The 27445-nt window shown below is 42.5% G+C and overlaps 2 protein-coding genes across 3 annotated transcripts; both read right to left on the reverse strand.

Annotated features, from left to right (window-relative positions):
- Positions 1-1277: 1277 nt before the first annotated feature.
- Positions 1278-21109, reverse strand: LOC122163191 (5-formyltetrahydrofolate cyclo-ligase-like). Of its 2 annotated transcripts, none has more exons than XM_042824229.1 (3): positions 20966-21109; positions 17752-18016; positions 1278-1999 (listed from the first exon to the last, which is right to left on the reverse strand). In XM_042824229.1, exons 1-3 carry the CDS (start codon positions 21107-21109, stop codon positions 1776-1778), a joined length of 633 nt encoding a protein of 210 aa, XP_042680163.1. In that variant the 3' UTR covers positions 1278-1775. The 2 variants fall into 2 exon arrangements, with proteins under 2 accessions (XP_042680163.1, XP_042680164.1); XM_042824230.1 differs by lacking the exon at positions 20966-21109 and adding an exon at positions 18727-18877.
- Positions 21110-23214: 2105 nt separating this feature from the next.
- BCL2A1 (BCL2 related protein A1) lies at positions 23215-26103 on the reverse strand. Its single transcript, XM_042824452.1, has 2 exons — positions 25577-26103; positions 23215-24090 (listed from the first exon to the last, which is right to left on the reverse strand). Exons 1-2 carry the CDS (start codon positions 25994-25996, stop codon positions 23986-23988), a joined length of 525 nt encoding a protein of 174 aa, XP_042680386.1. The 5' UTR covers positions 25997-26103; the 3' UTR covers positions 23215-23985.
- Between the last annotated feature and the right edge of the window lie 1342 nt (positions 26104-27445).

Below are 27445 nucleotides of genomic sequence, written 5' to 3' on the forward strand. Positions count from 1 at the left end.
CAACCTGTGCCAGTGCCTCACTGCCCCTATTGTAAGATTTTTCTCTCTTATGTTTAGTTTATATCTCCTTTCTTTTAGTTTGAAACCATTTCCCCTTGATTTAAGCTTCTCCTCAGCTTGAATGTTACAGCAGGAGGTCATTAGCATCTAGTTATGTTCTTTTCTGCTGGTCTCTTGATTTGTGCCAGAATTGGTGTAGCATTCATGCAGTCGTGCTTAGAGTCATACTACCAAAACCATGGAACCATGCCTCAGGATCAGTGCTAAGCCTCCAGGGTTAGACCTTGAGGAAGGACACCAGTAAAAGCACACTGATTTTGGTGGGCTAAAAGGATGTAGCCGCTTGAATAGGGCTGGACTTAATGCATGCATTTAAAACATTTATCGGAATTGGGATCCAGGTTTCTGCTGTGAAAAATGCTGGCATCAGCGTAGCTTTGTTGATGTCCAAGGCAGATAGTGCCATATGGCACAGGGCTCATCCTAATGTGATCAGTGAACTCTAACAGCCCTGCAGACAGACCTGTTATGCACGAAACCTGCCCCATCTTTTCTCTCTTGCTCTCTTTATGTCAAGAGAAGTTCAGAAATGAAGAAGGGATTAAAGCTCTGCCAGGACAGAAACTGTGAGAAAACAGCAAAAACAGTCCAATTTTCTCATCACATTTATTCCCCTAAGGTCTTGAACTGTAAGAGCCTGCCTGCCTCCTGTAAGGCAGTGCAGCTGACAGCACTGAAGAGCTGAGAGGAGCTGGAGGCTGCTCTGCTGCATGCACCAACACTGTCATCCCAACCCATGAACACCTCTCACTCTGCATAGTTTGCAGCACACCAAGTGAGAAAATGCTTCTTTCATTTGCTGGGATGAGCTGCTTTGATACAGAACTGACAGACGGCCAAGTCTGATCACCATCACTTTACTAAACAGCCCACAGTGCAAACTGCTCTCAGCTCCTCGTTCAGGTTGCAGCTTTTCTTTAAACATTGGTGGGAAGCCCAGCAGGTCAATATTAAAGGTGGGCCAGGCTCTTTCATCCCATCATCGCTCTCAAGGTATTGCACTCACAGCACCTTTTGTCTGCTCAGGGGCAAGTTAAAACCTCCATCCAACCCAATGGGATATTGTGAATGGCTCATACAAAATTACATAGGTTGAAGTAACATTGAATATTACTTCACCAAAATAATTGAGAATGCACTGATCACATCTGAGACAACATGACAAATTTACACTGAGACAAAAAAACAAACATATGCAGAAGTCATAAACACGAAACTTTTGTTATTAGCAGATACTCCTTTTATTGTGAGACCACTCTAAAGAGCCAAGCAAAACCAGTGTTATTTGAATACAGAAAAATCAGCTCAGACTTTTTTGGAATCACCTTTTTCAGCCCAGCTTGCTGTAGGTCTTCTCTGTAGCAGCAGGCAGTTCACTTGGAAACTGGAATAATAAAACTGTGAGTGCCACGTAGCTTGTTCCTCACAATTATTATGACAAGAAATGACTCCTAGTTACTAAAGAGTCGCATACTCTTATTTCTATCGGTTCCAGAATAAGAATGCACTACAGGTATTCGTTAATTAGAAACAAATCAATGCAATTTGCATTACCATTACCACATTTACATCGCTGTATTTTGTTGTTGTTGTTGTTCTTGCAGCTCAGAGGCAAATATGCCCCAGCATCATGCATGACTATTAGCAAAGTTCTGACTGATGGACATGTAGTCTTTGGTTGGTCACTCTGAAGGCAGGATGGTACCAAGGCACTTCTAGCAGTCTTCATAAAGGATTTCATCTACTTGGACATCATTTTCTGTCACAGGTACAGATTCACAAATCTGTTCCCTAAATGCCAAGGCAATCGTGTAAGGCTTTCCACTGGGATGTTTCATACATCTTCCAAGATAGGTATCATAATATCCTTTCCCTCTTCCCAATCTGTTGCCTTTTTTGTCAAACCCTAGGCCTGGCATGAAGATAAGGTCAAGACCGCCTGTAGAAAAACAAAATACACATTAATGGATGCGATGTGGATTTCCTGATGGCTGGACTACATCCAGATAATTTTATGCATAGCAAAAATGCTAGCTTTGTGTTTTGCAGAATGGTTCCCTTTCTTTGATCAGATGAAAAATACCTTGAATGCTAAGCCTGTGAATTTACATTTTCATCTTATCAACTGAATACTAGCTCAGCTGTAAAATAATCAGACCTTGAAAAGCTAGAAAGAAAAAAATCTACCTTATAACAAATTTATTTTATCACTTTAACCTCACACTTGCAAATACAAATGATTATGACTATAAATCTAGACAGAGATTGAACTCAGAGAAATTAAATTCAGGAAGAATCAGAAAATTAAATGAACTTCAACATTTGCCACAAACATTGAAAAAGAATAAAGAAGGAGAGAAGAAAGATTATGCTCTCTCTTGCATAAGTGAGAAAAAGCACCTTCTGGACACAGCTGTTAAGATGTCACAAACCTTTGAACACTCATCTTCCCAAAACCAAAGAGGCACGAAGACAATATATTCTGAAAGTTCTTCTTTGCCAGGTATGTAAAGGGATTGAGTTGACACAACATCCATCCATCCACCACGCACAGTCGCAGCCACTCTGATGCTTCCCATCCCTTACACAAAGATTGTTCTTTTGGCATTAGAAATCTTGCAAGACATTCTCTAAACAAATGAATTTGGCTGCCTTGGTACTGACTGCTGAACTCAGAACACACCACTTACTAGTTTCACAGTGCAAATAAAATCCTGCATTACTTGCTGCTGCAGCAGATGGACACTTAAGGAAAGAAGGTGAGGAATGGAAGGGGAAAGCTAGCATGAACGAAAGCACAGCTAATATGAGCCTGGAAAGAAAGCAAACGCTGCATCTCCATCCTCTGTTTCTTCCTTATAGGAATAGTAATACCTTAAGAAGCACGTTCCTAATTACTTTCTGCTTTGTTACCAGAGCTGGGATGCATCAGGTATTTTTCTGCTTTTCCTACATCCAAACCAAGTTTCTGCTGCCATTTTGGACTGCACAGCTCTCACCACTTTCAGTTGAAGAACACAACTCAGCATTCAAGGAGAAACATGGGAGCATGTACTGAAAGAACCAGAGCTGAGCAGAGCTTTTTAGCTTCCAGGGAACCCCAAGTGAGATCAAGAATCAACTCTGAACTCAACTTGGAAGAGTAGACTAAAACTGCACAGAAGACCAACTCATTTGCACACGCTTCTCAAGCTCCTGGAGATTGTCTTCCACTGCTCATCATTCAGAGAGGAGTCACTGATGTGAACAACTATCCATCATGATCTGACCAAATTAGAACACGGATATAAAATATGCAAGGCAATGCAGTAAGAGACCCTTAGAGAAGATTAATCTTATAAAGCTGGCATCATGCAGTTAGCAAGAGTGGTTTTTTTTTTTAAAAAAAAAAGGTCAAGGAAATACAGAGAGGGAATTAGCCAAAGGAGAGGCTACATAGTAATACTGGTTGATGTAAAAGGGAGCCCAAGTGATTCACCACACTGCAGTCAACTTTTGTTTCATAAGAGAGACAATTGGTGAATAACATACAAAGAAGAAAAGAGGCAACAGAGAGGAAATACAGTGTCCCCTGAAGACAGATGCCGTTTTAATGGTATTACCACACAGACCATGATGCACCATGACAAATCTCAGTTTGTGAGTAAAAACCGACATTTGCCAATTGTCAGATCTATGGACTAAAATGTAAGAACCAACTGGTCTTTCCTGGTTATCATGATCAGTAATGGAGATTATGCATGCCAAGCCCTCCTGCAATTCATACTATGCTTATTCCTTGTTCTATCCATCACTTGCCTCACGCTAGCAAACCAGAGGCATTCAGGTGGCCCAGGAACCTGTATGTACCAAGCATCAATCATGCTTAGAAAGAAACTCATTCTAGCATACAATTGTTTCAAGCTTTTTTCACTCCATGTGACTCTCATGGCAAAAGGAAGAAAACATTTGCAGTTGCTACTGCTAGTAGGTAGGATTGTACACAAGGGGCAAATTTGCTAGGCAAAAAGGTGCCATTTCTCTTTACATCTATATCACAGACAGAAGAAAAGCAAGCCAAGGGAAGCACTAAGGGAAGGAGGAATTGGCAAGAACAGTGCTGGGAAGAAATATATTTTCTGTGCCGTTTAACTGATAGCACAGGGCATACTGGAGTGAACGTAGATGCATCAAAGCACTGTTTTCTTCTGGGTTCTCTGGAGAAATTGAGTCTGTTCTAATGACTCAGCTTCCTCTATAATCATGGAATTTTTATGCCAAATAACTCAAACAAGCTTGTGCAAATCTCACTATGAAAAACAATGCTGTAAATGCTTTAACAGCTATCCTCATTTATTTTTTTTCCATTGGAGCACTGTGATACTAAATGCCTTTACTCTGACTCACAACACACTGATTGATATCCACACAACTCACACTGCACAAGATTTAAGTAAAATACCAAGCAAGACTGTCAGTAGAAAAATGACACAGCTACCCTGCACCGAGCCTGAAGGCACTTCAAGAATTTGCCCCAAAATCCAACTCTGGGAGCTAGACTGAACGGCAGAAAGCTGCATGCAGAAAACACTTCCCCTCCGCACAACCTGGGGAGCAACAAAACCTCTTGCGGTGCCTGCGGCGGCGTGGGGGAAGAGCCGTCACAGGATGAGAGGTGACACACAGATGAGACCAAGATTGCAGACGTGTAAGATTACTATCAGTGGCAAGCAGACATCAACAGGATGGCAAGGGAGGGAAAGGACATCTTACTCCTAAAGGCACGTGCCCTCCTCACGCTGACCAGCCTTCCAGCCCTGCAGGATCACGAGTTGCCACTTAGGATACCCTGCAAGTTTGCTCCTTTCCCACATCCTACTTCTCTCACTTTCACTCTGTGGAAATGCATCATTGTCCCTGACACCCCATCAGTTTTTATAGGCACTGTAAATGAGGCCTTGTGATCTTCACCTACTTCTGCCCCTCTCCTTGTAATGTTTCTCTCCCCTGCATGCCTTCAGTCCTTAACTAAAGGCTTGTGGATCCCTGTGACAATACACCAGGAGCCCAGGGGAGAAAACCAACACTCACAGTACGCTCACTGTCAAGAGGTCTTTTGCTGCAGGTAATCTGCACTCCTCCTGCAGTACTTACAGAACGTCTGCAGAATGCTAAGGGCTGAACACAGTCTCAGGAAGCAATACACTGCACTAGCCCAGCTCTCCTATGAAGAGAATACTAATGCTTCTTATAAACTTTAATTAAGCTACAGGGTATCCAAGTAAGGTTGGCAATTACAATGACAATCACCTAATACTCGCTGTATCTGTGACATGAGCTCTTGTGGCCACAGCTCCTTCTACTGTGTAGCACTGTGTGTGAAATAATATACGCTGACTTATCAATGTGGGCATGCAGCCATGCTGACATGGCCACACAGCTTTCATTTATACAGCTAAATAAAGCAGGGCCAGAAAGCAAATTCATTTGCAGGATCACAGCTCGTCCATACCGCTCAAGTACCCGCGCACTGCCTGGCACTGTGAGAGACCAAAAGAGATGAGACAGGCCAAGTTCTCCGTAGTGGGGACAGGGCTTCTCTGTGCCACTTGGTCTTGCTTTATTTAGCAATATGCAGTCACAGCTTCAGAACCTGCCATGTGGCTGTGCAGGCACACTTTGTACACACATCCATGTAGACAAACCTTATGTCACAGAAAAGTGAAATGACTGGCCCAAGGACTCAGGAAATGTGTGGCAAAACTACATGCAACAGGCAGGTGTGCACACTGCGTGTCCCCCACTTAACCAGCAGACCAAAATTTTAGTACCCTCTCTCTGCTGTTTTAAATAGGGAATACAAAGTTTCATTTCCTCTAGGCAGCTGGTGAATTTCCTCCCTTCAGCAATGCATTTCTCATTACCCTTTATGATGATATCAGGTTTGATTTGTTCCCCAGGGAAAGATTTGCTCCTTGCACCTGATTACTTCTCTTCTCCTTACTCTGATGTTCCTATTTGAAATGCCAAGAGGCATTTTCTGAAGCACTCTTGACAATGGTTAATTACAGCAGGGTCCATCAGAGTGCACAGGTATGGGTCACGGAAGGGCTGCCGGGGCCTTGTCCCAGGCAAGGCAGCCAGCACGATCTCCTGGATCTGAGTCAGCCTCACCTGCCTGCTGCCACCTAGGTGTGGGTCATGCATATCCCCTGCACAGCCAGACAGTCCTAACGGAGATGGAACAGCAGCACTGCCATCCCAGGGACACAGTAAACACAGGCTGCATCTGTGAAGTAAACATTAACTTGAGTACTGTATCCTAATATTGAAAGTACCAGTCTTGGCGACATGCAGGGTATGGGCCAATGACTTGTAATAACTGAGAAAGTTCTAATTAATAGCAGAATCATTACTGTAACTTTAATTACCATCAGCACAGTTATGCCTTATCTCTTGGGTAGGTGCTAGCTTCTCAATGTACACTGCAGGGCACAGATCATCATCTGGTTCTGTATCTGCAGAGCACCTAACTCACTGTGGTCTAGGTTAATCACTAGATCTCATGGGAAACAATTCCACAGGAGCAAATATTTCAATTATGCTACAGAAAAACAAATTCCTTTCTTTTTATGACTAGCATTAAGCCTTCCCCTATAGAATGCCCGGAGTGCCCCTTGCACCACTGCTGAGATTGCTAACCTCCCATTCCTTCCTTCCAGATGAAAGTGTGGAAAAATACTGCCTTTCATTTCAAACACATCATCTCTCTGCTACACACCTTCCTTACTCAACATTTTATCTAAATCCATGCACAACTATGACGCACCCACCAATGTCTTTTGCACACATACATTCACCCTATCTGCTGTGCCATCTATGTGCCACAGCTAATTGGTCTATTAGCACGACTTGGGACAGCTTTCGTTATTACTGCGATAAAATATTTTGCAGAAAATAGAGCCATCAGCAGAATCTGCAAACAAGCACCGAGCAACTCAGCACTTATTTGCCTACTCATCCATTCTGTGTTTTGTGTCAGCACGAAACATCAGTCTCACAGTTCACACTTGCCCTCCTGAACTACAGCATGATAAAATATTTATACTTCCCCTTGAGAAGCCACATTCTAGCCATCACTCATACAGGTTTAAAACAATGGAGCGGCAGCTACTCTCTTGTTATTAAACTTGCAAAACACACTAATAATTCCTTCTGATCAGCTTCTGTGCTATGAAGCTGCAGTCAAGTAAACACCCTCCTTCTATTCTGAACTCATTTAAAACAAAATTTAGCGCAGAGGCATTTGAGAGGTTAAGGGCCCTGCACAGCTTCACAAACAAACCTGCTCTGCTCCAAACTATCTCTTCATGTGTCATCAGTGATGCTACTGTATAAGGCTAAGACTCGCAAATTCTAGCTGGGCTCCCACTGTGGGAAGGCTATGTGAGGCTACAACCATCACACTCATTTCCCCTGAGGTTTAAGTCGCAGTCAGCTGAGGTCTATGTCTCATTTTCAACATTTGCCAAATGTCTACCCAGAAGAAAATTTGATCAAGTACTTTCCTATTTCACTATTATTCATCAAGCTGGTGTAAGCACAGTAAATTAACCGTAATTACCCAATGCCTCCTACAAAAACGCCTGGTCTTGCAAATTCAGAGTAAAGGAAATCATTGCCTAGAAATGTTTGAGTCACCGGCCTGTGAAAAATTACTTACCTATTCCTGACATTCAGATACTTGAGCACAGTTAGAATGATTTGATTGGGAAAGCATGGGAAACAAACAATTTTTGGTCCTAAGGGTTGGTCGCACCTGGGTTCTCCTTTGTTTGTAAAGCACCACAGTGCTCTGAAGCCAGATGTACAAAGGAGCAACACCAAGGGAAGACAAAGTGCCTTACAGCTTCTTTAGAGCACATCAACGCATCTTGTTAAACCAGTAAATGCCAACTGCAGTGCTACTCCTTCAGAGAAACTGGCAAGGCATTGTTTATGCTGGCACTGGAACTCTGCTAAAACATGAGAATCTTTGTGTATCTCAATATGTACTTATGTGAGATTCTTCAAGATTTTATCAGCTACTTTCAACATAATGATTATCTAAGGACTTATTTAAATATTTTAAACACTTCCAATTGACACGTGCACATGTGTACTTCATTTCTTCACTCTTGTTCTTCTTTTGCTTTCTGCTGTCTGGCTATTTTTAAATCAAAATATGTCAGAAGTGAATCATTTGGGGATTTTTTTTCTCAACACATCATGTATCACTATCAATATTTCCAACCTCTTTGACTCAGTCAGCAGATAGTCTTTCAAAACATAATCCAAACTGCTTGTTAAATACAAACAGTTAAGACATCAGCTGTGTAGAAACCTGCGAGGAGCTACACCACTTGACAGAAACATTAGGCATGCTTACTGGCAGGGTTTGCTGAGCAGGGAGAGTCAGCTGGTTTGTAGATAATGGCACCTTCACTGTTAGTGTCAAACATGTTGACATCACAGCAGCTGAGAAATCTGGCTTCTTCCATCACAAGATTTTGGGTTTTTTAAGCTTGCACAGCTTAAAAGATACCACCAACATCCCTGCAATTCTCTACCTCCCTCACTCCAGATGCCCTGATTATTCAGAGATGTTGGTTTGGAGCACTTGCTCTCTCCTATGTGTGTGACAATGCAGGGATGAGACTTCAATTATAGGAAAACAGCCTAAATGTCATCAGTGCTCCACAGTAAATCTATGGAATACTGACACCTGCCGGCAAAGGACTTCACATTACTCCTGGACAGCAATTTGCCCTCCATCTACACCCAAAAGCGGATTCCTGTCCCACGAGCGCTAAAGCCACCATAAGCAGGAAATGAGCACAGTAAGGATGCCAAAATGAAGACCAAGAGTTATCCTCATACTGTGAAACAGCTGCAAGGAACTCCTGCCCCCTACAAGCCAGTGGCTCCCTGCCAGCTCCGTGGGATTTCCCACTGTACTGGGAGTTGACGGTGTGTTTTGAATCTCAGCAAAGAGAGCAGGAATTACCTGTGCCAGGAGGACAATTTTTTTGTAACTGACAAAATGCTGACCTGGCTTCAGAGCCCAACAAGCTGGCAGAAAACCAATCCTAAGGAAAAAAGAAGAAATAGTAATCCTGTGCTGCATTCATGAGCTGAATCTGCTCAGCAGTGAGTACCAGAGATGAGAACAGAGCTGAGAGGACGAGGGCAGAACAGAGCTGGAAGCAAGACTAAGGCAGCAGGACTGGCACCAGCCAGCAGGCTCAGCTCTCTCACCAAACTGCACCTACAATCCACGTGGGCAAATACACAGGTGACCAGCAGGAAAAGGTTTCCTCCAAATTATTCAGATGATGTGCACCAAGGCACAGAGATAAGTTTGGTGTCCCCTCCTCCTTTCCAAAAAGGAAAATAAAGGGAGACAAAAATCTTTCTGGGTTAGTCCATGCAGCTAAAGATACTTCCATCTTTGCGTTTCCCCTGTACTAATTTATTGCACAGACTCATGCCACACTCCACGAAACAACTCAACCTCTTATTTGCCTTTGAAAGACTCTTGTATCCAGGAGACAGGATAAAGAAAATGACAATGCTACTATTCACTCTGTAGCAAAATTAGCATTCCGAAACAAAACACTTTCGAGTCACTCGCAGTGAATTTAAAGCCTGTGCCTATGTTGACTTTAGTTCTGTATCAACTTTAATTGATTACAGGAATAATCTTTTTAGTTGTTTTCCTGAGTGCAAGGAGAATGTTTTCTGCAAGAAGGCAAATGTGGATGTGACAATTAAAATTACAAAGAAAAGCACTTTTAAAGCCTTAATGAACTTTACATAAGCAAAAAGCTGTAGCATAATAGAACTCTCAGGCCTCCAGGTTCACTGCAGGATACCCTGCATAGACATAGTGTTAAAATTAAACCACAGTGTTCATGGTTTAGTTTACACCAGATAGAGAAATTCAGGATGAAAGGATACCAAAGGACGTTACAAAGTGATGACAGAGAGACACATCAATTTTCCCATCTTAGAGTTTTTTTCCCCAAAATCTTTCAAAGACAGAGACTCTTTGCAATCATACCATGCGGAGAACCATAGAATCATTAAGGTTGAAAAGACCACTGAGGTCATTAAGTCCAACCCCAGCCCACCCCACCATGCCCACATGTCCCTCAGTGCAACGTCCCCACAGAACACCTCCAGCTGACAGCTTCTGCAGGAGAATTCTGCAGGTGAATTTCAAATAGAAGAAATGGGAGAAGCTCAACTAAAAGTATGGGTGTTCAAGTAGCAAATTGGGTGTGGAGTGCTGCAGGGCTGTCTCAAGAGAGCTGTGGCAGCTGTGCAGCACCATAGGAAGGGAAGGCATCACTGCAGGGAAGATGGGTCCAGCGCTGGGGATGGCACCGCACATCTTGCAGCTGAAGGCTGAAACACACAGAAACCTTGGGGGAGCAGTTGCTGCCACAGCTGGGTCCAAACCCTGAAATAGTTATTTTTCCAAGCAAGTCTTTTCCTATTGCTCCTTGTTAGGGAACACACTATGCAGAATAATTTAAGATTACCTCTGGTCTATTTTACAGAGCTGGAATAACGTAACAGGCATCTGTGTAAAAACTTGTGCTTGTGGGTTACCTGTGTGGAAACCACCAAAAAAGACCTACCCAGCTAGCTGATTTGAAAGCAGTGATATGGTGTGTGCAGAAAGAATTAACTAATACACTGTCATTACACATGTTTCACAATGTTTAATCACCTCATAAAATGGCATAAAATGGTATCTCAGGCATCTTTTCTCCAAAATAACACAGAGAAATTGCAAAGGTTGACAGAGCTGTGGGTGGAACTGCTACAGATGTAGGAAAGCTTTCATATGAGAATAAGAAAACAGAAAACACTTGGCAAAGAAAAAAATGCTATTGTTATAATACAGGCTTAACTAAGCAATGAATAATAACGAGAAAGTAGATCAAACATCCTTATTTACTTCTCATCACAGAAGAATGAGGTATCACTTGAAATGAAAACAGCAAATTTAAATTGAATACAAGGAACATAGTATTTCACATAACATAGGAACATAATACAATATTAACGTAACAGGGAACATAATGTTTCATATTATGACTGAGTACAACTCACTGCTGTCAGAAGGCTGCAGAGCCAAGGGCTTAATACAAATAACAGTAGGTGCTTATAGGCACGACCAGAGTGCACACAGCTAAAGCAGAAAAGAGAACTTGTTTGTAAGGGGATAAGTCAGGACCTGCATGTACAGAGGTAGGAAGAAATTTCAGTTACTGCTACAGATGTACAGGTTGTGAGATTTCCTGCACCTTGTAAAACTCCTGATGCTGGACTGAATGCCCAGAGCTGTGACCCAGCACTGAATTTGTTCTCCTTATGTGTATCAAAATACTATGGCTCATTGTCTCCATGCAGAAGTTCATCCAAACCACGGATCATTTCATTAAAAAATAGATTACATTAAGAACTAAGCCTCGATTTTCCATTTTGTTTCGTCCTATGGTTTCAGATTTTCTTTTTCATGACCAGCGCAAAGAGACTTTAAATTATAATCTAACTCTTGACATATACTGTAGTGTATGTTTTAATCAAGACTCCCAGAGGAAAGGAAAACCTAACGCTATCCTCAATCACTTTACAATTTTGATTAGTGTTTTGATTTTTTCTTACTAAACAGCAATATTTATCATGCCTGCTTTCCACAAAGCCATATTTCATTTATTCCAGATATGCACATTGAGATGTCTATCACTTAAGTATGCCACAGTTACCCCTGAGTATTATTTACTACCTGCCTTTTTTCAGAATGATTAACAGCATGTTGCATACTCCCATTAAACCTCCACGTACAACACCACTACCTCTAATGGATCTGAAGTAGCTTATTAGACCTCTGTGCTTCAAGGCAAGGCATTTTCTCCTCATACTGCCTTTTGATTCTCAGCTCCCATAAGTCTCATCTTTCAAAATCCTCTCACTTTTGGTGCTTTCTGTTTTGGGTAGGAGAGGGCTCCTAGCCCATTACCTGTCTTTTAACATCCCATTTTACCTGTATGTTAAACCTCTTCTTCTTAAGATTGCATTCTCACTGCTTCTAAAGAACTTTGCTAAAATTTGGAACGATTGAGAATACCAACAGCATCACAAGGCAGACCAACAGTCCTGGCAACACACGCAGCTCTTTGAATGTATGACTCAATAGTGGCATTCAGTGACAAGTGAAACCGAGCTTTTGAGGGCTAACACATTTCTGCAGGGCAGATCCTAATGGAAAAGTTTAAAATAGAGCTAATCAACATCCTGGAATCATTTTGAACCACATGAGGTTGCCTGGAATGGCAGTCTAGAGGAAGTCAGTGTTTCCTTGTGAGGATAAGTAGCTCTTGTACACCACACTTCCCTGCTACCAGCATGTTGTGGCATTCATGTTGCAGCAAGGCTCAAAGTATTCTGCAAGTTGTAAGGACAGCAAAATATAACTAACCTAGCATACAAGGCCTATGTGAAAACAAAGCAGCTGTAAATCATTGCTAGATGTATGTTAGCATTTCCTCACTTCGTTTGAACTTTGGATTTTTCCTTATTATTAATAAATAACATACTTTCCAAATCGTGGGTTGTCTAGTTAGCATCTCACTGATTATTTTGAAGGTACAACACAAATACTGCAATCAGGAGGTCACCAAATTTCCAGTACTGAAAATTCTGGAAGTCTCTAAAGTAAATTACAAGTCCAGTTCTTTATACATTCATTTCTGGGAGCAAAAATACTTATGTTTCAGGAGAGTAGCTGCAGCTTATTCAGCATGGCCCATTATCACAGAATGCTATATTTTCAAATGACATTTTCCAGCCTGGGTATTTCTGCCAAACCGAGGTTGTTTTGTTCTTTTTTTTTTTTAATTTCAGACAAAACGGTTCATCGGTTTCTGAGAACAAAGCTAGCAAAAAATGTCCAGAAAAGCTCTGCAGCTCCATGTTTTCAGGCAAGAAATCTTGATCAGAGTAGCCTTTGTGTCAACGACGTGGCTATAACCCTTTCAAAGTCCATTTGAGTCAGTCTTATAAAATGCTGTTAAAACCTGCTGTTTGCACGGGCTCAGGAAAGATGTCAGGGTTAATGCTGGGCCTCTCCAGTTGTCACCGTCTCCAAACCACACATGGACAGCCCCACAACTTTCCAGGAACCAGTGCCAGTTTACATGGGACATTCCCTCCATTCTGCCTGCCCCACAGCCACATGGCAAACTCAATCCAGTCACTTATCTGAGTTAAAAGATCCCAACCCAAACAGGCAGACAGGAGGAAAATACTCTTCATCCAGTTTATGATGGGGAGGCCAGGGTAAGAGTGTGCTGCAGTCACAGGGAAGGAACGTTCCTAAAGCCAGCAGAGAGAGCTGGAGCTGCAAGCTCAGGCCTTCCAGCCTGCAGACTCCAAGCCATGGGCAGCCAGGAGGGCCCCATTACAAAGCCTGTCAAACTGGAGCAAGACTGGGAAGTGAAACAAGGAAGGAAATGACTGAAGTTTCACTAGCGTTTCTTCTGGCGAGCCACCAGTTTACACAACTCTTCATCACCAGCTCCCTACCAAGCCTGTAGTTGCAGCAGTCCAAATGGCACATGGCCCTGTCTAAGAGGAGAGCCTTTTACTGGTGGTGGGCTGGTTCTAACCTAGACTAGGTTTCCAGTACAGATACCTGTACTGCTTCATAGAGGAGGGATGGGGACAGTGAGAAAGAAAGTAAAGAGGAGAGGGCAGCAGCTTATTTAACACTGCAGTGATCAACAAAAACTATCACCAAACTATGCTTGAGAAGCAATTCTGCATTGCTTACCGGAAGAAAATGAAAATTTAACAGAAAGCGAACTCTTCCAAGTCAATGAAGAAGAAGCCAGCCCAGTGGGGAAGGAAATGAGTATACTGGGACTAGGAATCTTGTATGTCTGGGCTCAGACAAGTGAAAGAAGAAAAAGCACATGATGTCCTTTCCGGTGGAGGGAAGCTATTTATGTTGGCCCAGCTGCCCACGAAATGGCAGCCTATGGCTGGGAGGAAGAGGAAAGAGCGAGTTGGCTCAGAAAGGATGCTTGGAAATGGAGACTTGGACTGTTGGGCAAAGAACTGGAGGGCTGGAGGCAGACATTAAGTTCACAGAGAAATTACTGGTTTGAAAAGGGGCTGTATGGGAATGAACCAATGATTGAGCACCTGGTGAAGGTACACAGCCAGCCCAGGGAGCACAGGTGAAAACAATTCAACTGTGTGACTGGAACCAGGTTCCACCTCTCCCTAAGCCTCATTTAAGGGGTGGCTGCCCCCAGGGAAGGATCTGTACCTGCAGATCCTTCCTTTTGGTGTATTTGTAAGACCTGATCCTGGGGGTTGGTAAGTAACTCTTTCTTTCTTTAACTGGATTGTGACCATCAACTTTTTGGGGGGGGCAATTTAGGCTATCTGCCATTGCTTTTCCTTATAGGGGCATTTTATCATATGGATGTGTTGAATCCAGTTACTGTTTTCAAGACCCAAGAAGAATAACCTATTCTTACAAGTACTAAATTAGTTTTTTTTTTCTTTTTTTTTTTTCCTCTCTATAGTACTCAAGGCAAATTAAAATAATAATACATGATAATACAAGTAAGGAAACCCACGTCCACCCTGCTGAACCACACTGCCTCTTTAAACCATGCTGAGATGAGAGCTGCTGGTGAAGTACCCTTCAAATCTCTGTAAGAATCATTGAAAAAGCAAACAGGGAGCATGGTTTTATCTGATTTACTCCTTCCAAAGTTGTGCAAGGTGTCTATACTCCCACAAACAGTTACTGTGGTGAGATTTTTTTTTTTTTAATCGAAAGTACCATTTTAGCAAACACTATACTAGTATGTATTTATGCTTTAGGTGGGCAAGGATATAATCAAATGAAAGGGCATATATTGAGAAATTGAGAGGTTGCTGAGAATTTTTCAGCAGATATATCTAGAAATCAACTGAGTAATGCACATATATACATCCATATCCCATACCAAATATCTGGGCTTTTCCCACACTTGTTACTTGTTACCATGTCCATTTAGCCTGAAGGAAAGAACTCTTCATATGAAAACTAGTTATCAATGCACGGTAGGGAAGACAACAGACTATCTACTACAAAACCTGCAGTGGCTTTTGCTGTGCCAGCAATGTGTAACACCATGAGCTGCCAAGATGAGAACAGGTAAACCCTGATCCAACAAAAAAAGACTTTCTTCAAAAGGTAGGGTTGGTGCCTGGTACTCACAGCCTGTGAGTGCTACTGAGGACTAGGAAAGTTGATGTGAAATTTACTTAGCCTTACATTTGAGCTATTCTTCACAACAACCACACCTGTAAAAAGTAAAGGAGTTTTAAGGGCTATCTGCATTCAAGCTTTTTGTCATGCAAAATGAATACACTCAGTAGTGACATGACTTATTTATGTACCTGCAGGGTATTCCTTGGAAATTACATAGCAACTTATGAAAGCAATGGGAACATTACTAATATAACACCATGTCATCTCCTGATATCAGTGTAAATGCCTTGGATCACCACAGTATTTGATAACATCACAAAGATAAATGTTTCATCCATGCATAATTCCAACAGTGGAGGATGAATGTGGGAGCAAGACAATTTGCATTCCTGCAAACGTACCAAAGCTCAATGGGTATAACTGACACAAAAATGTAGAAGTATTTTAGAGAAGCACTGAAAGTCAGTGTCTGTTTCTGTGGAGAAAGATTGAGGTGAGTGTGTCCAACCATGCCATAAAGAAAAAACCAAACTTACTTCATAGTTTTCAAAACCTATCCAGGGAGAAAGGATTATGGTCTGACTTCCAATCCACAGTGAATTAATTACTTGTTTGTTACTGAGTACAAAAGATTAAACTGAAGCTTTAGGCAGAGCAAGTCTGATGCGGCTGTGCATCAGTGATTTCAACTGCTGGTCATAAAAACAAAGTACCATTTTAAAAGTTACCAAGCTTTCTTGGTGTTGTTCTATGCCCATCACTGGATCCAGGTGCAGCAGCTCCAGAGATAAACAGGTACCACAGCTTGCTCCTGCATTCTCCATCTTCACAGCCCCATACAAGTCATCCCCAAGAAGTCCATTCCTATGTACTCTATACCAGGTAATTCTTGCTCTCATTACAATTAAAACTGTGTGCTTACTCTGTGATCTCTGCAAGAGACTTATTAAAGTCAACTAACAGCAGCTCTTTGGCAGTACAAAAGCTTGTTTTGAGTACCTAAAGCAAGCCCAGTCAACAGAACCCTGGACTTTTTATGGGTTACCTTCAAAAGCTCTGAGATATCACTGATACTTGCAAATTCATGATGAAAAACCAATAGGAAAACAAGTAACAGTACTAAATATTAAATGCAAAGAGCACAGCTGTATGAAGCAGTTGAATCCCTTGCTAGCTATGCTGCAGACACGGACAGGCGGGATCATGGATTAAGGAAGAGGTAATGATAAATAAAAGAGAAGGGAATCAAACACAGTGAAAATGCTGATAATTGAAGACTGTGTACTAGAGCTAATGCTTTCAGCAATGTTTGTCTAAAGCACAGTGCTCAGGGAAAGTGCATTAGCATCCCAAAACAAATGCAAAGCCCAGTTCAACCAAACAGCTTCATATAAATTTTATGTTTCTGTATTGAACATTCAAAAGCTGTGAGGTGTGGAAGCTGTCTGCATGGTAAATTTCCGTCTAGAGAAAATTTCCCCAGACTGAGGTTTCAAGCACAAATGCAACATGTTTTCCATTAATACCACTAAAAAAATTCTGCAGATGTTTCAGGATGATGTTATTGCTTATAAAAAGTGACAATAATACAGACAAAGAAAAGGTAAGATTCACAATTGTTCACAAATGTTCACAATTCTTTAGAAACTGGGGAATTTCATGGTAAAATACAGAGGTTAATTTGGGATCAATGCAGACCTACATGAACTTTTCAACGCTATGAAGAATCTGAGACACCACTGTAAGACCAGAATAAAAAAAAAAAAGGTAAGGGAACAACAATGATTGAAAAGAGTTTGATATTTATCCAATCCTGCAAGCAAGTTACTTTATTTTCAGTCTAAGGTCTCAGTCCAGAAAACTGTTCTGCATGGGCAGCACTGTGCTTCACCCATGCAATACAATTTTCAGGATCAAAGATTTCAGAAAATTCTCATGTCAGCCTATAGGCATCATCTGAAAAGTTTTGCACTTTTCATGCAGTGGAAATCAAAGTTCTCAAAGTGTATCTGAAAACTGTGAATCCTCGTGACTTCAAAGGCATCTCAAGAGACTCCTGGCAAGCTCCTGTCTCCTCTGTGAGCCTGTATGCTGTGCTTGCCAAGATTGCATTGAGCCTGTCCCTGGAACAGGACCAGGGAGATGATTTATCTGGAGCAATGGACTTATTGGATCAACTGTCCAGTCTTGCTCTTGCCAGCTCTGCTGAGTGGTGGCAGAGAGCAGTGAAAAACAGGCAAGAGAAAGTAACACCTGCTAACGTTGACCTCAGCATCTCTACCAAAGCATGTAAGACCAAAGCAAAGCACTTAATTCTTGTGATCAGGTTATTTCCCACCAGGCTGCTCCTGCTCAACAACCCTATGATGTACGACGAAATTACTCACCGCCAGCAAGAGCTTCCTCTCTTGTGCTGTCACCATCACTGGGCTGAAGAATATTCCAGGATGTCAAAGTGAGTGAAGCCATGTCTTCAGCTGACGACAACTTCAGCATGTCCATGTGATTGCTGTGAGGTTTGTAACGTGGGATGAAACACTCTTTGCCTTGCTTAAAAATGTCCTTGATGATTTCTTCTGTCTGGATTTCATCTGGCATGCTCAGAAAGATTGCAATTCTTTTGGATTCTTGGTACTTGGAATGCCCAATCACCTATAAAGGAAACTGCCATCATCAGTTCAGGAAGAGTTCACAAAAAGACTGACTTTATTTTAATTAAAAATACCACTGGAGGAAAATACCCATTGGAGTATTGTAGAAATATAAGTAGAAATACAAATTACCATAAAGAGAATAAAATGACTTTGTTTCCTGTTCCAATGCTTCTACCATCAGCAAAATCAAAATAAGCAAATTTTTGTACCCAGATAAAAATAAAACAGGTTGAGACTAACAACAAAACAATTTTGGAGTCAGTCTGGACCCTTCAAGTACTTATGCCATACAGCACCAGTATCCTTAAATACCCAACATCACTGGGGACAAATACAGCAGGTCAGAACTGCCAGCTTATACATGAGGTTTTTGCATTCCTTTAATTCCATTTTTTTAATATGCTGTGCTTCATAACTGGACCTGGCCATAGTGAGAAGTGCATTGATTACAACATTGATTACAATAACCCAAAAGAAGATATGCATCAGAGCAGTTGACTGCAGAGCTCAAAGTCTTAGAAGATTAGGCCTTTCTTTTGTTAATCTGGGATGCCTTTCCACGAGCAAATTTAGATATACAGCTACAAACATCACCTGCTTTTGATTTTCAGGAGGTTGTCTGTGCTGGACTTAGGAAAGATTGAATGTGGGAAGGAGAGCAAAAAGCAGTGAATGTGGTTTAAAAAAAACAAATGAACAGATTCATACCTTGCTGTGTCTCTGCCCAATTCCAGATTAAATCCCGTATTATGATTTGTGAGGATTTTTTTTAAAGGCCTATCTTCTCCTTTTCTAGTTCATTACAAAACAAATACAAATGGGTCCCTTGTGAATTAAATGGGATTTATAATTGTTCTACACGCTTCCAGACATCTCTCAAAAATTGAGAAACGGGGCTTATCAATGAGCAGAGAACAGCAAATCCTCTGTGTTTGCCTAACTTCGGGGTAACTGCCCTTCTGAGCTTTAGCCCTTGCACTTGTTGGAGAAAGATATGCTAATATCTGAGTTTCAAATTGGTTCTCATTCCTTTTTATTCTTTCTTTCTAGCACCCCAGTTACAAACCCAGTATAAAAAGACGGATACATTTTTGGAAGGTAAGATATAATGAGGTACTCCAGCCCTAATTGTAATGTTCTGCTTGACGATAGAAGCACCTAGCAACTCCAAAGTGTATTTTATTTCTCTTTGTAATTTACCCAACCTTACCCACAGACTCTTCCAACTAAGTTATTAAGCTTTTGAATAACAGAATCTCCACGCTAGCCTTTGTTTGAAAGAACTGACTACTGAGTCGAATCACAGCACTGTCTGGAGCCTGCAATTCATGTTACTGAAGGGTTCCCTCACCTTCTCATGGCTTCAGAGAACAGAGAAACTGAAACACACAGCTCTCCTCTTTCAAAGTGGTGCTGTGGGCACCATACAGGCCAAATGTGTTCTGACATGTCCAACAACACATTGATTATGCAGTACAGAAAGAAATGAGGTTGGAGATGTAAAACCACAAGCTACCAGGAAGACAAAATTAGTGATGTTTTCTGAAACGTGAAGATGAAGCTGCTCTGAGTAGTTTCTGAGAAGAGTAAAAAAATTTCCACGCTTAAAAAATATTATGTGCCCTCTGCTCACCCGCTGATGGCTATTACTGCAGAATCAGAGCATGCAAACAGCATGACTTCAATCATGGATGTGCACATTAAAGAAAAATAGTCATCCAGTAGCTAATTAAACACCAGTGGCTAGGCCAACTAGCGTAGCAATTTCAGTTTGAACTTAAAGATCGTTTTGAAGAGATATTTTGCTTCGATAAATATTGTTCAGGTGCTATAAAATAATGTGCTTGCTTTTATTAGCTGCCATTTCTGTTGTGTATTATAAAGCTGCACTTTGAGCCTCATGCTGTTCCAAGTATTTTCTCAACACTCTCAAAAACTTCATGTCTATTGCATCGCTTTCCCATGAGGAAGTTGACTGCTTTCTGTCATTGCAGAATGCCACCCTGTCTGAAGAAAGCTCTAGACTTTCAACTTGTGTCATCCTGGCAAAATGTCATGGTGGCATGAATTTGTCATATCTCCCCAGCCTTCCTTTAAGTAAAACAAAAGCTTTACCTTTTAGCACGTTCTTACTACCAACAATAAATGTGTTGCTGCTGAGTGTATCAGCTGTGGTCAGACCAAAGGCTGAGGGCTCCAACTATTCTGCACTATGTGACCTGGGTGCTTATAAGATTGGCCGAGGACTGTGCATTTTTGGACAGTGTTCCAAAAAACTGAAATTTAAGGATAGGATGGGATTAAGTTAAGCTTATAAAATGATTTCAGGTCCTTTTGCAGGAAAATAACTACAGAAATGCAGATCACCTACATGCACACGCTGGTGCTGCAAAAAAAAAAAGAAAGAAAGAAAATAGAGCTGTGTTCTATTACGCGCAGTGACTGCAAAATAATATATTGTGTTTATTAAAATGATAAAATACAGCAATATAAAAATTCAATCACCCAAATGCCAACAGAAATTCCGAAAAGCACGGCTGAGGTGAGCCCTGCCCGGTAGCTTTAAAGCATGGAAATTACATTAGGAACAGAACTGCACGGAAGAAGCACACTGAAAGACACGAACGGGAAACGGCAGCCGAAAGGCCGCAACCAGTCAGTCGCAAAGTTTTCAGACGCGCTTTGCTGGGCGCACAGCGAGAGCGATGCGACAAACGCAAGCCGAACGCCTGCCGCAAAACCCCGCCGCTTTGGGCTCTGTCGCAAAGCTCGCCTCCGGCCTCGCCGCCTCCCGGCACGCAGCGCTTCCCGCCGCGGCCTACGATCCCGGCCGCCGGCTGAAGGAAGGGAAGAGCTCGTTCCTCGCAGCGCCCCAGGAGCGGGGGGCCCTGCAATGCCCGCAGCCCTCCCCCCGCCTCCGGGTTCCGCTCTTCCTGGAAGCACCCACCTTGCGACTCAGCAGCCGGGACTGCCGCTGCTTCTCCGCCGCGCCCAGAGCCCGCAGTCTGTGCCGCAGCTCCGCTCGCAGCGCCCGCTTGGCGGCCCCCAGCGCCGCCGCCATTTCGCCGCCGCCCTCCGCCGGCGGCTCCATGCAGGCCGCGGCAGCGCCTCGCCCCTCGCCGAGCTGACGGGCCGGGCATCCCCGCGGTTTCCAGTTCGACGGGGAGGGGACTGCGGGGCGGCGGGCCGGCCGGGGGTGCTCGGTGGCCTCTGAGGGGAGTTCATCATCTGTCCACGCTCGGTCGGTCACCTCCGCTCAGCGCTGCCTGCGGGGAGCTGGGCGGTCCCGTGGTTTCGGGCCAGGGAAAGCTCCGGTGGGCTCTGGGCACGGTTTGTGCTTCATTTGGCCGCTAAGCTGTGAGGGTGCAGAGTCACCAAATCTTCACGGTTGGAAAGGAGCGCTGCGATCACCCGGTTCAACCCCAGCCCACCCCACCGTGCCTCATGTCCCCCAGTGCCACATCCCCACGGTTCTTGAGCACCTCCAGGAACGGTGACCACAGCACCTCCCTGTGCAGCCTGTGCTGCTGCATCACCGCTCTTTTGGAGACGTTTTTCCTAATACCCAACCTGAACCTCCCCTGCTGCAACTTGAGGCCATTCTCTCTCACCCTATCGCTGTTACTGGGAACAGAGGCTGACCCCTTCCTCAGCACAACCTCCCTTCATGCAGTTGCAGAGAGCAATAAGGTTTCCCTGAGCCTCCTCTTCTCTAGACCGAATCATCCCAGCTTCCTCAGCTGCTGCCTGTAAGATTTGTGTGTCCAGGCCTTTCACAGCTTCACTGTCCTTCTCTGGGCATGCAGAAGGGTGAGACCAGTGCCATGCCAAAACATCTTCAAGGCCTGTCATTTCTTTTTTCAGTCTAGCATCGATTGCAGAGAATTTCCCCTTTCTTAATTTTGTTGTAGAAAGGGAAATTACACTTCAGCAGGCTATTCGACCACTGCCTGCCAGATAGTTTCACATCCCTACAGGCCCTGGTGATGGCTGGAGGACCTGGAATGCGGATGAGATTTCGTGGGCTGCGAGGAACAGAAAGCGCTGCACCCACAGCAGCTTCACTCCCCCTGTGTGCAGGCCTGGGTGATGGGCTCAGAAGGGAGATACTGCCAGTGTCCTTTGGTTTCCTCATTATCAGGGAAGTGGAAACAGGCACTGTCATGCATCTGCTCTAGGTGTTCATAGAATCGTTGGAAGGGACCCTTGAAGACCATCTGGTTCTACTCCCATGCACTGAACAGGGACACCTACAGCTGATCAGGTGCTCAGAGCCCCGTCCAGCCTGACCTTGGGTGTCTCCAGGGACGGGGCACCCAGCACCTCTCTGGGCAACCTGTGCCAGTGCCTCACCATCTTTATTGTAAAAAAAATCTTTGCTTATATCCAATCTAAATCTCCCTTCTTTTACTTTGGAACCATTTCCTCTTGTCCAACATACATTTCCTCTTGTCACAACAGACCCTGCTAAAGAGTCTGTCTCCTTTCTTACACTCCATCTTTAGATACTGAAAAGGAGGTCAGCTGAAGTCCAGCAATGAATGCTAAATCATCTCTCTTGCTTTCATGGAAGAGGAAGCGATACAGTTTCTGGCAGATGTTAACATCTGTGTGTGTAGTTAAAGCCACCAAGTTGGCTGGAGAACCCATTACCAGAAGAAGGCTGCTTCATTCTGCCAGTGTCATAAAGCCTTGGTGATACATAGGATTTATCTCAGAATGTTGCTGCTGTGAGCCACAGGCCCAGTGCTACCTTGGTTCCCAACTGCAGTACAGTCAGTACAGCTAAAGAACACCCTTCTAGAATGAATCAGTGAGAAACTACTGTTTAAAGTTTCAAATGAAATGGTTCTTGAGTCCAAATAGTAGTTGCCCCAGACTATAAAAGTCTGGAAATCTGTTAGGGCTACTTGTGAATTTGCTGACTTGGCAGTGTAACCCGAAACACTCATTTCTGTCACCAAAGTTGATTCAGATCATTTGTTTTATGAAAACTAGTCTATTTCTTTTATAAACTACCAAATCATAATGGAGCACTACAGCAAATGTAGTACTGACATACTTGGTCTTCTAACCCGTGCATTTCTTAGATTCTCCAGTAGCTCTCTAACAGCTTTCTTGAGTTACCTTAACCAGGTAGATCTTCCTCCCTTCTCCCATCCAACAATTTTTTCTGAAAGAGATGAGGCCCACCATAAGATTTGAAAATGCATATTTTAATTTTTTCCCCTAAAATATTAGTGTAGCTACACTGTACCAAATTACAACAATTTGTACTTCTCTCTTTAAAAAATTTAGTTTTAAAAAGTCCAGCCAGGTGACTGCATTACAAAATTTTGAAAGAACAGTCAGTGTAGATATGAGCAATTAAAAATAGAACAAAGAAACACATACCATTGCATTAACAGTAAGTGAGTGCACATTTTTAAATTGCTAGCTTCCACAAGTTGTTCTTCCCATTAAGATTGCTTTGTCTGGATCAGTAACTTGTACCCACTTTTACACTGCAATTTGCATCTCCTTTTTCTCCACAGAAATCCCCCCCCCCCCTTTTGCTTATACAAATGTTGCAATAAAAATGCACTACAGTAGTATTTCATTTACAAAACAAATGAGATTAAAACTTGTTTCCTAACCCATTGGATTGTATTTCAGTAAGACAATGTCCTTTCATTGGAGGTGCAACAGAAATTCCAAGAGCTGTGTGGATGCAAAGGACTCTCTCTCTCTCGAAGCAGTTGTGCCTGGAAAGGTTGGCTTGCACTGCTGCACATGCAGCGTTGATTCCTCTTTAGAAGCATCTTTTCTTTAGGTTTGACAATTAGGAGAGTGTGTTAGACATTGCATTAGTCAAAATAAATAGAAATAAATTAAAAACAAATTATGCAGGGAAGTTATTTTCTAGTTGATACTGCTTGGAGGAAAACTTAGCAATGAAGCTTGTTGCAGCAAGCAGGTCCATTTATTTCAGTAGTACTCTCTGAACAAGGAAAAAACAGCTGCAAACATGTCTGTAATTGTAGAGAAAGATAGTGGTGATCTTCTTTCAAACTTTGTTAGGAAACCGTTTTCCTGTAGGAAAGAATATGCACAGTTAGGGCCAGCTTAGGATGTGCAGGAGAAATGCACCGCTTTGTGCCAGTGTCAGTGACACTGCTACACCTTGGTGCTTAGAGGGGCAGCTCTTCACAGCTCTACCTCCACCAGATGAATAGGGCTTCAAAATGAGTAGCTGAAAATAGAGGCACCTTGCTGAATGTTTGTGTTATCTCAAAGTAGACTGTGCCCTGGCTATGTAAAGAGAAAATGAGTGTGAACTGCATCATCTGAGCCCACACCTTAGAGGAAGATACAGGTACTGTGTTTCTGATGTGATAATATGCTTGTAAATATCTTCCTTTAACATCCTTATTCTGTTGTGATAAGGCACATATTATGACAGAATGCTGCCTGAAGTTAATACTTCTCCTCAGTAAAAATAACTCTATATTTGCAAGGGATGCAGAGAGGATCATTACAACAAATCTGATGCATCAAGGGTCGTGACTCACTGCCTCCTTTTTTAATGTTATCAGAGAAGGATAAAAACAAGCAGAATAAAGGGAAACACTAGAAAACAAGTGAAGGAAAAAAAAAGAAATAGCAAAGAGGAAATATAAGAGAAGTGAGACTGGAGAGGAGTGGAAAGAGAAAGTAGCATTTACAAATAGGTAGAAGGAAAAAAGTACCAGGGAAATAACTTTCTCTGATGTCACTGATACTCAGCCTCCCCCGAAGTGCAGTAGTGAAAGGTACTGTCAGGATGAAACTATGCAAAGCAAAAGGGACCTTGCCTCTGTTAGCAGAAGGGAATTTCAGCAGCTTGATGAACTCATCCGCATATTGACAAATGCTTTTCTCTGCTCTGACCACTGATGTATGCAAGTTCTAGGATTATCTCAGTCCAAACAAATAAAAAAGATTGAACCCCATTGTGCTTACCTGCAAATTTGTTTAAGTAAACTGATTTGGAGGATTAAATAACAGCTTCATGAGATCCACAGCAAAAGTACTGACTAGACTGTGAGAATGAGACTTGTGTATTCTTTCCTTGCCTTGAACATCAGTGTTTTTGGACCAGCTTGCTTCTGTGGAAGCAGAATTGCTGCTCTAACCGTAGGATGCATTCACTTTTAAATTTAGTAATAAGAAGTGTGATGGAATGTCTTATTTAATGCGCTTTGAGCACAGGGTTGAATTAGATGGTTTCCTAACATCTCTCTCAGCCCGTATTATTGTACTATCGTATGATTCAAGTCTTACTCTGGGGTTTTGGCTGTTAACAGAAAGTGCCTTTCTCAAAAGAAAGATGTCTTTTAACCTTGTTCTATTTAAAGCAGAAGCAAAGTTTTCACTGTAAGTCTGAAGCAGACATTGCAGACATCATAAATTAAGTCACCAAATAAAACCCCAGATAAAATGTTTTTTAAGTGTCTGTAACAAAAGTTTCCCTTAATTAAGACAAATCTTTGAATCTACACTGTGGTGGAAAATGAGAAGACACGGAATTGCAGCTTACCCAGCCACCATTTGCATCTATCCATGCGGCTTTGTTATTTATGATGTACTCTGTGATGAAATAAGAAATCTGCTCCTTCTCCTCTCCAGTGAGCTGAACTCCATGTTCCTGAAGCTTCTTGGTGAGAAGACCTCCAAAAGTAAATATGGTCGTAATTCGTCCCCAGTTAGTATTTCCGTCGGCAAACTTTTCTTCCATGACTCCATTGAAAATTCTCTTGGCAACATCTACAGAGGTAATATCGATCCTGTCCAAGAAGGGTCTGAGTGCCTCCTCTGTCTGATCTTGGAGCGAGGACGCGATGTTTCGCAAGACGTGAGCAACTCTGGTTTGGGCTGGTCCAAGATGTGATTCCTGAAGCACATATTGCAGATAATCTTGAGCTAAATAATAAACATAATAGAACTCAGCAGTTTCCATTTAGTACGAAGCTCAGAGAGCAGTGTGCTGCTCTTAATCAGGCTCAATAGTGAGCAGCCACAGGACATGCACACAGCTTTGTATCTTCTGGTTTTGATGGAATTTTTTGGTTTTACCACAAAGTTCCTGTTCATAATGACTTAATGTTCGTGTAGGCTGTGAATATGTCATAGCGGAAACGAAAGACAAATGTCTGTTCCAGGGAGAAAACAAGTCTTGTTGAGTGATTTATTATTTTTACAGACAGTATGGCTCTAAAACTGAATCTGCCATCTTTTACCACGTTCTTCAGCAGTATAAGTTTGCATTTCCTAGGGTCTTTTGCTATGTAACACTGGAAGAGATTCAGCTTAAAAAAAATGTCTTGAAAAGTGCATGCTTATAGGAATATGCAGTCTGCTCTTAACCCCCAACATCCTGCACCCCAAATCTCTTCATTACCACAGGTTAAAGCTGCAGTCTGCATTGCAGACCCACTGCATGTGGGTCAGTTCTACGTCACAAATTTTGGAAGAATCTGGTAGAAGTTTGCAGCATGGAGAAATGGACAAAGCTTTTCCATCAAGCAGGGAGCTTTATGTAACGACTGGCAGAGGAAGCTCAGCAGTGGTAAAAGTATGGAAAGCAAAAGGGGAAAACCAACTTTATAGCATGATCTCCTTCTCCAAACTTTCTCACACTCTGTGAGTGCTCTTCAAGGTCCTTCTTTGAAGATTTGAATGGATGGCTTCAAAGATTTCTTTCCCCCACAGGGAATTTGGTATGAAATACAATTTGAGTATAAAAGACAATGCTAATGCAGTCAGTGTGTCAGAATATGAAGTAGAAAATACGGGGTGAAGCTGGTGATGTGTGATACCATCTGATTCTTTCTTGACAAATAACAAAATTAGCATGATACCTACAGTGGCAACTCTTCAATTCTATGTTTTGATCAGGCAGTTTTTTGAGGAGATAAGAGGCAGAGATGTCAAACCCGCTCTTTCTTGACAAACCCAGTTCTGACTTTCCTAAAGGGTGAAATTGTGGCGAGAGCTTCACCCCACTGCAAAGACTTCAGAGCAGCTGATCACGCTGGAGCAAAGCCTGTCTAGAGCTGTGATGCAGATGTGCTGTATTTATAGGTCTGGTTTGTCCCCACCAGGTTGTGGATGCTGCTGCTCTGACTTCAGTTTTGCAGAAAGCCATTGATTAGAAAAGCATACTTTCCACTTCCTTCTCAGGGTTTTTCTTCTGTATGTGGCGAACCTGGCTCAGAGTGACACAGTAATTTTCCATGTGCAGCGAGGTTTGAAACCTCAAGCCATCATCATCAGTGTAGCCCAGACATCAATGACTTTGGTTACAAGGAAAATATTTGACTCACTTTCTGTTGGAAGCAGAGCTGGCTGATGCCGTGTTCACTGTGTTCAGAATGGATTTGGGTGGGAGGTAAGCTGGAAAAACTCA

Source organism: Centrocercus urophasianus, unplaced genomic scaffold (assembly GCF_019232065.1).
Source record: "Centrocercus urophasianus isolate 14NV4802_14NV808 unplaced genomic scaffold, USGS_Curo_1.0 seq_23, whole genome shotgun sequence".
NCBI classification, from domain to species: Eukaryota; Metazoa; Chordata; class Aves; order Galliformes; family Phasianidae; genus Centrocercus; species Centrocercus urophasianus.

What these genes read in the sequence shown, in the direction of transcription:
- LOC122163191 (XM_042824229.1), bottom strand. Translation starts at nt 21,109, where the DNA reads ATGGAGCCGCCGGCGGAGGGCGGCGGCGAAATGGCGGCGGCGCTGGGG. An exon ending in CCCGGCTGCTGAGTCGCAAG is followed by an intron (nt 18,017 to 20,965) that starts GTGGGTGCTTCC and finishes TTTCCTTTATAG; the next exon opens with GTGATTGGGCATTCCAAGTA. An exon ending in AGAGGAAGCTCTTGCTGGCG is followed by an intron (nt 2,000 to 17,751) that starts GTGAGTAATTTC and finishes GTTTTTCTACAG; the next exon opens with GCGGTCTTGACCTTATCTTC.
- BCL2A1 (XM_042824452.1), bottom strand. Translation starts at nt 25,996, where the DNA reads ATGGAAACTGCTGAGTTCTATTATGTTTATTATTTAGCTCAAGATTAT. An exon ending in TAGATGCAAATGGTGGCTGG is followed by an intron (nt 24,091 to 25,576) that starts GTAAGCTGCAAT and finishes TCTTTCCTACAG; the next exon opens with GAAAACGGTTTCCTAACAAA.